General features: G+C 34.3%; 1 protein-coding gene across 3 annotated transcripts; it reads right to left on the bottom strand.

The window, feature by feature from the left end:
• Positions 1–1,354: 1,354 nt before the first annotated feature.
• LOC108206738 (probable CDP-diacylglycerol--inositol 3-phosphatidyltransferase 2) lies at positions 1,355–5,999 on the bottom strand. 3 transcript variants are annotated; one of them, XM_017377128.2, is made up of 11 exons: positions 5,848–5,999; positions 5,556–5,702; positions 5,183–5,267; positions 5,034–5,083; positions 3,769–3,808; positions 3,561–3,605; positions 3,408–3,473; positions 3,157–3,271; positions 3,014–3,070; positions 2,825–2,923; positions 1,355–1,773 (listed from the first exon to the last, which is right to left on the bottom strand). In XM_017377128.2, the coding sequence occupies exons 2-11, from the start codon at positions 5,602–5,604 to the stop codon at positions 1,714–1,716; spliced, it is 666 nt and encodes a 221-aa protein (XP_017232617.1). In that variant the 5' UTR covers positions 5,605–5,702; positions 5,848–5,999; the 3' UTR covers positions 1,355–1,713. The 3 variants fall into 3 exon arrangements, with proteins under 3 accessions (XP_017232617.1, XP_017232618.1, XP_063943729.1); XM_017377129.2 differs by having other exon boundaries at positions 5,556–5,670; positions 5,848–5,986; XM_064087659.1 differs by having other exon boundaries at positions 1,567–1,773; positions 5,556–5,651; positions 5,848–5,988.
• Positions 6,000–11,225: the final 5,226 nt, after the last annotated feature.

Genomic DNA, 11,225 nt, shown 5'->3' on the forward strand with positions numbered 1-11,225 from the left:
ATATTGTGTGTGAATAGCGTGTACCGTGGATCTGGATGGGTTGGATTATGACGACTTGCTTATGTCATCGATGACATCCTCATCATCATTATACATTAAAGTCAAACTTAGGAGATGATGATGATGCATTGCATGAATCAGCAGATGAGTGAAAAGATTATTGTAGTAATACGACTTTATTAGGTGAACACTTAGCAATCCTCTCCCATTTTTCACTTTAAAATTTTATAATCTCCGCGTGCAAAACGATACCAGATTGATGGTGCTCATGGTCTTTTTTTTAAGGTAAGGTTCAAGATGAGTTAATAACTTATGCTGGAGCAGGAACTTGATAAAACAAAAGAAAAATAGGGTGAGTTAATAACTTATGCTGGAGCAGGAACTTGATAAAACAAAAGAAAAATAAGGTTGTAATTCGAGCCGAGCTTAATTCGAGTCAAGTTTAACCTAGTCGAGCCGAGCCGTGCCGGCTCGATTAACTAATCGAGCGTTAAAATTTTGCCCGAACTCGACTCGGTTAATTTCATAAGTCGAGTCGAGCCGGCTCGTTTAGTTAAAAGAGACAGTTTTAACAAATCGAGCGAGCCAGCTCGTATAATTTTATACTTAATCGAGCCCAAACCTCTACCCGAACTCGCCTCGTTTAATTTCACGAGTCGAGTCGAACCAACTCGTGTAATTAAACGAGCCGAAACTTTTCCCCAAACCCGACTCGTTTAACGAGTCAAGTTGAGCCCGAGCCCACTCGAACGAGTTCGAGCCGGACGAGCTCGCGAGCCGCCCGACTCGAATTACACCTCTAAAGAAAACATTTTGTTGTGAACGCAAATGTTTTTTCACACTCAACATTCTTGCCATTTAAACATACTCTTGAGTCTTGACTCTTTTTCTTTGACATAGCCAATAATATAGAAAAAGTACTATCGAAGTGCCTAAAAAACTAACACCCTTTTGTTAGAGATATATGCAAACAATATTCTCAGATTTATCTTTCCGGCAGACAGAAATTACATACAAAATAAAAAAAAATGAAATTAGTTTCCCACGAGAAACTGAGAATACGAGATCGCCTCCTCCCTGCTTCATAAATTCTGTGTTTCAAAGGTTGGCAATAACGGAAGAACCATATTCGTAAAATCAAAAACAAAAAAAAAATTAAAAAATGTAAGAACGAACCTAAGTAAAGGACAGTTTAAGATCTACTATCCAAGTCACACCTGACTTGAATTTCCTGGTATTGGTTGGTTACCTAACTAAAAGTATAAACGTGTCAGGTTTAACGTTCTAATATTTCCAGAAACCAGTTCGATATTCAAACTATATCCCCCTCGCAGCAAAACAAATGAAATGGAAGGAAACCTAAGATTGGCAAATATAAAGATAAAGAAAGCTGTGTTCAGCTACAAATTTTAAACATCTGGATATGTACTCAAAAAGCTGTGCACTGATCCTTGGCTATACAAGGAGAACCAATATCAGATATTAGACACATGTGCCATGCTGAGAATCATGAAAGTACGTTAGCAGTAGAAGAGAACACGATTCACAAGCATTCCAGATATTCCAAAAATTACACAGCTATAGCCACTTTCATGCAAACCCTGTGCAGTTGGAAACAGGCTGCTATGTTCAACCGAGTGGAAACTCGAGCAACCAACGAAGGTAAGAACCAGATAGTACAGTACAATGCAGAGAAAATTGCTTTTTTCTGCACTAGTCCTTTTGCTTTTTGTTAATATCATAAAGCACGCATAAATCAGCAGCTGTCTTCATCTGAGATGATAATAATCAATGGCAAGTATTTCATTAAAAAAAAAAATGAAAAAGACAGTAGGGCAAAACCCATTATAGCCTCCTACTTTATAACTGCTTGTAAAGTAAGATGGAACATAAGTTAACATCCTAGCAATTTACTTCCCATTTGCTTCAAGCATACAAAAGAAAGCTAAGAAATTATAACTATTATTTACTTATATTACTGTGCACAGGCAAAATATACAAGCGAAAGAAACCTACAAGCAAGCAAGAGATTTCTATAATTTACATCTATAATATAATAGAATTTAATCAATATGTACAAAACAGAAAGGAAAAAAAAAATACATCTATAACAATTGAACAGATTACATAATTAACGGATTTTAACAATTTGTAGCTAAATTAAGATTCTACATGAGTCTACACAAAGTTGGTAAAGTCTGAGCAGAGTTCGTAAAGTCTATTATGCAGAGTTGAGCATAATCCAAAAGAATCCATTGGAATTTCAGGAAGCACGAATTTATAGAATCCTTCATAGTCACCAAGTTTTTGAATACCAGCAGATTTTAATAGATTATTCATCATCTACATTAACACCCCAAGATTTCAAAAGATTATTTAAATCTGGATGAATACTCCAATTTTGTTTTAAAATTTGGATTAAATATCGCATCGATTTTGAAGGACTTTTAACATCTTTCTTGACTATTTAAATTTTAGAGGACAATATTTACAGCGGAAATTATTGATTTGTTAAGCTTGTCTCCTCTCTGATCTCCAGTTTCTAAACTAACCAAACCTCGTATAGTTATTACAAATATTATGTAAAACTTGGGAAATTTTCAGTTCAGACCAACGCAGATATGTTCTTCATTCTCAAATTTTTAAGGACTTAAAAAAGGTTTCCCCAACATTACAATAAATTCATTTAACATGTTTACAAGTCTGAAAACTCCACAAGGAGGGTAATATAAAGTACCACATGTTTTCTAAAGACCGTACAACTGAGAAAAGGAACTCCAGTAAATACATATTTTGAGATTAATTTTTAGGAATTGTATGGTACCTGTATAAAATTGACGGATTGCTTGATTCCCCAGCCGAAGAGAAGAAAACCAAGAAAAATGGAATTCAGTAAACTTTGTTTAGTGAACCCCACAAGTACCTAAATGGGAAAAAATATGTAACCAGATGTCCCCGTAAACTACTTAACCTTAACTAGAAAACTTTTTAATAATCACAAATTAAAGCTTACTTCTGTCAGACTTTCAGTCTGGTTGTTTGCCAGAAGAAACAATGTTATGTATAAAACCTGCAGAGACAAAAAGTATATTCATGAGACAAAATGTAGCCACACAAAAAATCTCATATTGTAAAACACTGGAAACAGAACCTCACCTCACAGGCAACACAACAATAACCCATGAACATCCTATGTCTATAGTATGCCCTGAATAGCCAACTAGTGCTGTCTTTGACATCTTTATGACTAGCTTTGCCTACCAAGAAAGTACTGCAATGAAGAATGGTGAAAACAGAAGTTTTTTTTATAGACATACTTGATGAATGACAGTTGAAACATAAGTATAATTATTTCTTCACTTGTTAACAGTTTAATGTATAGAATAGTAAAATTGCAAATCAAATACCTATACATTTGCAACCAATGGCTGGCAATATCTAGAGCAAGCAATGACATGAAAACAAATCCAGGCCTGAAGGAAAGAAGGCAAACAAACTTCACATGCATAAGCTGAAACCGTTTGGAACATAATAGAGTTACAAATACAGATTATACAAACCTGTAGACTTGTGAAAGAATTACCAGTAGACAAGCTGTACTAATCCTGCAAAACGCAGTTCATTTAAAACAACCAAGTGGGCGGGCAAGGAAAAGCATTGTGAAACAATTAAAGTGAAGATAATAAGAAGCTTGTCACAACTATAGACTATAGTGTTCAAAATGATAATATGATTAAAAAAAAGACAAGAAAGTCTTATGGAAAATACCTATCTGTCACCATATCCAAAACAGCTCCAAAGGTAGAAACTACACCAGAAAAGAATTCAGAATTAATTGTATGTCACGAAACCCTATTTTCACATTTCGATATGTATTAAGCACCCTATTTGTGTTAATCATTTAAACATGTATTACAATATGTAAGGCAGATATGTCCTCTATTCATTAACCATACATGGTAAATTAAAATCGCTCGACCATGTTGAGAGAATAGGCACTTGATAAGCCTAAAGACCTTATAGATTCACCATATATACTGCAATATTTAAGACCATACAAAGCATGAAATAGACGATGAATGAACTTGAAAATCTACACTACAACCAGCTTTCAATCTTCTCAGACTGAAGTCATTTTAAGAGGTCCATTGTCACTGTGATTAGCTAGGAAACAGTTTCAATTTTCAGAACTAATAATTGCTTAAAATTAAATATATGTACATTTTGGAAAATGATATAAATATGTCCAGCACCCCCAGAATCAAAATCTGATACTCACGATCACAAACACTGATAAGATTTACTCACTACAATATTTAATTACAATGTCCCAAATTTAGTGAAATAACATACATAAAAATACAGCAAATTTAAGTCTTTGCTCATATCTCATATTCACTGAGTCTCACATGTTAAATTCATTGGGCGCACACAATGTCTGGAAGTCGAACAAATACGGAAAAGACAAAGCAAAACACAGGCAATATCTAAGGTAGACCATTGTGAAGTAGGATAAGCATGTACTTGGATATGTTTCTATTGAGTTTCTTATATGTTTCCTCACTGTCAGTTCATGTATCTTACTTCTTTTAAGTCAATAGCCTTAAACTAACATATACTATGTATAAGTTATCAAATAATACAAAAAATTATTATCAGTCATCAATAGACACAATACCTAGTGTATCAAACTATTTTTTTATAGAAACTTCAACCTGGATAAAGCAGAATCAAATTCACACATGGGGAAGTAGGATAAACAGACAGAGTACTCTTTATTTTCTTGTTCTACATTAGTAAACAAGTATAAGTTCTCCGTGCTACAATGAAGTTTCACATGGGTGGGACGTGGGTGTCGTGAGTGTTTTTTTTTTTTGGATATATAGATTAATAAGAATTTACTCATTCTGGGTTGGCCTTCAGTTGTATAAGAAGCTATACCTAAACAGCACTATCCCACATAAAGTGGACATATTATATAACTTAGGCACCAACACAATTTATCATGCATTCATATTCAGATAGCTCCATACCTTGGTTAAATTTGCGGGCAAACCAACCATCCAGGGCATCACACACAAAGCTTCATTATATAAAATCAATTAAGCAACAGCAATGTAACTTAAAAACAAGAGGTGAGAGTAATAGACAAAAGAAATTGTTATAAAACATACTCCCTCACCTAATGAAATAGAGAAGCGAAAAAAGCTTTCTGTCCGAAAAACATATGGCGAAGGCAAATATATTCATTAAAACCCGTACATATCCTGCCAAACCAAAAACACAAAAAACCTTCATCAGCAAAACAGCGCAGTAGAGTTGATCTGTAATTATTGAATACTAGAAATTATTATTATCAAGTATTCCGCAATTCTGATTACTACTAATACTACTACCAAGGCTAATTCTGATTACTACCAATACTACTACCAAGGCCTCAACAGAGCGTATAATAGAAGTACAATGACATTGCACAATAACGACATTGTATCGGAAACAAATTGGCAATGTTGAATGATGATGCAAGCTGCATAATTAGCGCAGAGTAAACGTACCGATAATGTTGGGAACGTAAAGATAGACGGTGATTGTTGAAGCAGGCATGGTCCAAAAGTAGAACACAAGTGAGGCGAGTGAGAGTGTAGCAGCAACTGAATGAATCAACTAAACCTAACCCAGTCAATGTGAAAGTTGCGCAAACCCTAATTAGAATGCAAGAGATCAAGTAATTGATAAAATTCATGCCTAAAATGCAAGTGCACAAGATGTAAACATTTGAATTAAATAAAACACAGAAACATCAAATTAATTGACAGGAATACAGAATAATAATACAAGTATAATTACCTGATTAAAAAGTGGGAACGGGATGAAGAGGGTTTCCAATTAATTTGTAAATCTACAGATATGTACACTCTGTCTTGTCTTGGGTCTATCGACTATTCCTATCCGCCGTGTTTTCCACTTTCAAAATCTCCTCCTGCCTGCCTATTTTGTTTACTACGTATTCCAGGATGGAAGCTAACGATTAAATAGATGTTTCTTTTATATAAAATTTTATTTATTATTAATTTAAATAAAATTGATTATATATCAAAAATTCAAAATATTTTTTGAAATATCTAATATTTTGTTATAAAATAATATATTAAGTGATTGTCAAAAGCTTAGTCAAGAAGACTCGCAAATCTTATCAAGTAAGTTTGGTGAAACTTACTAAGGAAGACTCGCAAAGCTTATCAAGGAAGTCCGGCGAAACTTACTAAAGAAGACTCGTATAGCTTATCGAGGAAGACTTACGATACTTACTCGAGAAGAATCGTAATACTTAACCTAGAAGTATTGCAAATCTTAGTTAGGAAGATTCATCAACCAACCTCTATAAATAGCTGGTTCAGTTGAAATGAATTCAATTCTGAAATATTCTGAAATACAACTACTTTCTCTCTCCATCTCCTATTCTCTTTATACTTTCCAGAATAGTTTCCTTTTCTTATTTTTGTATAGTTTAATAGTATATATTACAAGATTTACAACACGTTATCAGCACGAGACTCTGCCGAACTGAGATATGCCAAAGAAAGACTCTGCCAAACTAAGATAAGTCAAACAGGTACATCATAAACAGGTACAATCTAACCAACTCTAAATACTGCGACTTTCACAGAAATAAGGTACGATCTATCTCTACTCATTTTACGATTATTACTATCGTTATAGCTTATGACTTTACTATTGCTTGATTTGTTATTGGCGACAATGCCGTTAAAACTTTTTAGTTATATCATACTGTATAGATATTAAATTGTTTTTGTATTAACTTGAAATATTGATAGGTCATGTTTTAAATATTTATTTTACATTCAGAATGACGAACCTTGTAAAATTAGAATTTGTTGCCTTGGATGTTTCTGGGAATAATTATCTATCTTGGTTCCTTGATGTGATATTACACCTTAGTGCTAACAGCCTAGGACACTATTGATTTAGAAAATAATCCTCATTGTTTAACAAAATGTCAAACCAATTATCTTTCTAAGACATCACATCCATGAAGACCTAAAATCTGAATATCTTATTATCAGGAATCCCCTTACCCTTTGGAATAATCTCAAGGATAGATTTGATCACCAGAAACCTATTCACTTACCATCTGCCCGTTTTGACTGGTTGATTTGAGGTTACAAGATTTCAAATATGAAGCTGAATATAATTCTGCTTTTTTCAAGATAAGCTCAAATTAATTTTGTATGGTGAAAATATTATTGATGCTGAAATAATTGAAAAGACCCTATCAACTTTTCACCCAAATACTATGATTTTGGCACAACGATATAGAGAGCGGAGTTTCCAAAAATATGGTGCGATGGTATATCTCCTTCTTGTGGTTGAAAAGAATAATGAGTTGCTATTGAAAAACCATCAGATTCGTCCCATAGGCTCTGCCCAGGTACCTGAAGTACATAACACGTCATTCCTGAAGAATGAACGTGGGAAAGGGCATAGAGGAGGACGAGGTTATGGACGAAACTGTGGACGTTGAAATTTCCATAGTCGGTTTCGAAATCAATATCATTCTGGCCACCTGAAGGGGCAACGTGATGGTTAAAACTCAGGCCACTAGAAATGACAACGTGAAGTGCCAAAAGAAAGGCATCCAAGAAGGAGAGAACCGAAGCATATGTCATTGGTGCGGATCTGAGGGACATTGGCAATGTACCTATCGCACACCTAAACATCTTGTTGATCTGTATGGGTTATCCAAAAGAATAATGGAAAGAGAGTAGAAACGAACTTTTCTAATTATAATCTAGTTGATGAACCAATCAATAAGGTCTCAAATGAAATAGATACTGGTGCTAACCTTTATTATGGTTAAGAGGACTAGACTTCATACGTATTGTCTTGCTTTACTTATTACCTTTATGTTTTACTTATTTTCTTTATCTGCTTGTTTCATGTTGTTGTTTGGTATACTCGGTGTGTTTTTAAAAGATATTTTTCATTTATATATGTATAGAGATGGAAGATATATGCATTATTGATTGCACAACCACACACTATTTTAAAAAGTTAGAAATACTTTCACAGTTGACTAATAAAACCAACTTACATGTCTGGACGGTATCGGGTACATCATACATAATAGAGGTTTCTGAGAAGCTAGTTTTATTCTGCCAAATAAGACGCACATAAGATGCTCTATACTCTAGAAAGGCAACTAGAAACCTACTAAGGTTTAAAGATACTCGTTTGTAATGGTTTCACGTTGAAACTACTGATGAGAATGAAAAAGAATATCTTCTCATCACCTCAAACACCGTTGACAATAAAAAGGTCTTTGAAAAATTTCACTCAATTTCTTCAGGATTATATGTTACAAGAATAAGAGCTATTGAATCTCATAGTGTCAACATTCCCAAAGTCACAAACCTAAAACTACTTTTCCCTTGGCATGAAAGGCTTGATCATCTAGGAATATCTATAATGCGTCATATTATTAAAGAATCTAGAGGACATCCTTTTATAACTCAAAAGGTAATGCCCAAGGTGAACTTCCTTGTTCAGTATGTTCCTTAAAAAGTTTTGATTGTCTGATCATTCCTAGTTAAGCTTCAAACTGAATCCCCGAAATTCTTAGAAAGAATTCAAGGTGACATTTGTGGTCCTATTCATCCATCTTCTGGCACATTTAGGTACTTTATTGATGCGTCAACTCGATGGTCCCTTATATGCCTTTACCAAATTACTTGCCTTAATAATCAATAGAGTAAAGAGCTATGTGAGCTACAATTATTTAGTATCTTGTCAAATAGTAGTTCACAAATAAAATCGAATCATATGATTGTCATAGACAATCTTTTGGTTAACTGGTCATTAAAAAGATTTTAGAGATACTAGTGGGGGACTTTTGATAATTGAAGAATGTGCCCTTATTGCATTGTCACAAAGAACTACACTGAGGCACAATAGTATATATGCTGGTTTTGATTCTTCGTTTAATATAAGGTATCTAGAGCCATTAACTGGTGATATTTTTTCTGCTCAGTATGCTGATTTTCATTTTGGTGAATCTATATTCCCTAAATCAGGGGGAGAAAATATTTTGCATAAATTATGTGATATCTTCGAATGCATCAGTTTTGAATTATATTGATCTACTAATAATATGGGTCATAACTTCAAAGAGTTATTTATATGCAAAATATTGATAATCAATGCCGAATTCTTTTAGTGATTTTTAGACATATTATCACACATACATGCTATTAATGCTTTGGTAAGGATTGAAATCCTGATTTATAAAGCAATTTTTGAAGAATTGGTTAGAATATAATAAGCACGCCGGAAGCATGGGAAATCTATTCGTACATATGATATTGTACTGTGAAATTACAAATTGATTATACTTGCCCCAGAAGTGGCAAGCTTTTTGATATATACCCTAAAAGCGGTATTACCCCTTGTAGAGGTTATTCTTTTATGAAACGGAAATTAATTAGACTTGCCAAGAAGTGGCAACAATTCCATAAAATACCCCAGAAGTGGTATTACCTCCTGAAGAGGTTTGAGCCCCTGAAGTGGCTGAAACAAAATTCCTAGAAATGGGATTATCTCTGAAAGATGATATTGTCCCAGAAGTGACAAATACATACCCCAGAAGTGGTATTGCCTCCTGAAGAGGTTCAAGCCCCTGAAGTGGCTGTGACAAATCCTCCTGAAGAGGAAATTGCCCCAGAAGTGGCACATGCCTTAGAAATGGCAAATCCCCCAGAAGTGGCAAATGCTTCCATGGAAGCAAAGGTACCTGAAAGTTATGAGATCTCTATAATTTATGTACATAAAGGGAAATTATTGGATCGTGAGAGTACTAAGATTGATGATGTGTATGTTTTTCCGTGATATGTGATATTATTATAAACTCCGATCCTAAAGTGTCGACAATGAGATGATTGGATCGTGGGAGTATTGAGATTGATGATATGTATGTGATATTATTATAAACTCCGATCCTAAACCACAAAGTGTGGAGAAGTGTCGACAATGAGATAATTGGATCGTGGGAGGATTGAGATTGCGATATGTATGCAATATTATTATGAACTCCGATCTTGAACCACAAAGTGTGGAAGAGTGTCGACAATGATATGATTGGCCAAAATGAAAAATTGCAATCTAGGAAGAATTGCAATTCTTGCGCAAGGTAAATGTATATGGACCTATAGTTTAAACACCAGCTGGTGAAGTCCCCGTTGGGAATAGATGAGTATTTGTATGAAAATGAAATGAGAGATGAAATTGTGAGATATAAAGCTTGGTTGATAGCCCAAGGATTCTCTCAGAGACCTGGATTTGATTATTAGGAAACATACTCTCCTATAAGGGATAGAGTTACTTTTATTTCCTAATGGGTATAATTTTAATCACCAGGAAATATACTCTCCTGTAATGGATGGAGTTACCTCTCATTTTATAATGAGTATGGCTTTGGAAACACGTCTGATGAACGTTGTGATAGCATACTTTTATATATCACTTGATAGTGATATTTTTATGAAAATCCCTGAAGGATTAGAGATAGAGGACACTAAGCCTTGACATTTATATTATGTTATATCCCAACGATTATTATATGGTTTGAAACAATTTGGTCGTATGTGGTACAACATGCTTGGTAAATAATTATTGAATGATGGATATGTTAATCACCAGGTATGTCTTTGCATTTTTATTCAACGTTCACCAACCGTTTTTGTTATAATTGTTGATATGTGGATGATTTGAATATTATTGGTACTTTTGAAGATATTACTAATGCTATTAACCATTTGAAAAATGAGTTTTGAAATGAAAGATCTTCGAAAGACAAGATTTTATTTAGGTATACAGGTGGAACACTTATCTTCAGGCATAGTTGTTTATCAATCAAACTACATTGAAAAGGTCCTTGATCGGTTCTAAGTGGACAAAGTTCATCCACTAACCACGTCAATGGTTTGTCAATCACTTGAGGTTGAAAAGGATCCCTTCCGTCCTAGAGAACAGGATGAATAAGCACTCGAATCTGAAGTTTCCTACCTTCGTGCAATTGGAGCCCTTATATTGCATTTGTTGTGAACCTGTTGGCGAGATTCAATTCTGGCCCAACTAAAAGATGCTGGATACATGTCAGATCTTCACTTTGGGCGATTACAAACAAAGTTACTGGAAATTCATGAAGCAAG

This window comes from Daucus carota, chromosome 2 (genome assembly GCF_001625215.2).
Source record: "Daucus carota subsp. sativus chromosome 2, DH1 v3.0, whole genome shotgun sequence".
Taxonomy (NCBI): Eukaryota; Viridiplantae; Streptophyta; class Magnoliopsida; order Apiales; family Apiaceae; genus Daucus; species Daucus carota.

What these genes read in the sequence shown, in the direction of transcription:
- LOC108206738 (XM_017377128.2), bottom strand. Translation starts at nt 5,604, where the DNA reads ATGCCTGCTTCAACAATCACCGTCTATCTTTACGTTCCCAACATTATC. An exon ending in TCGCTTCTCTATTTCATTAG is followed by an intron (nt 5,084 to 5,182) that starts GTGAGGGAGTAT and finishes TATATAATGAAG; the next exon opens with CTTTGTGTGTGATGCCCTGG. An exon ending in ATTGTTGTGTTGCCTGTGAG is followed by an intron (nt 3,071 to 3,156) that starts GTGAGGTTCTGT and finishes TTGTCTCTGCAG; the next exon opens with GTTTTATACATAACATTGTT.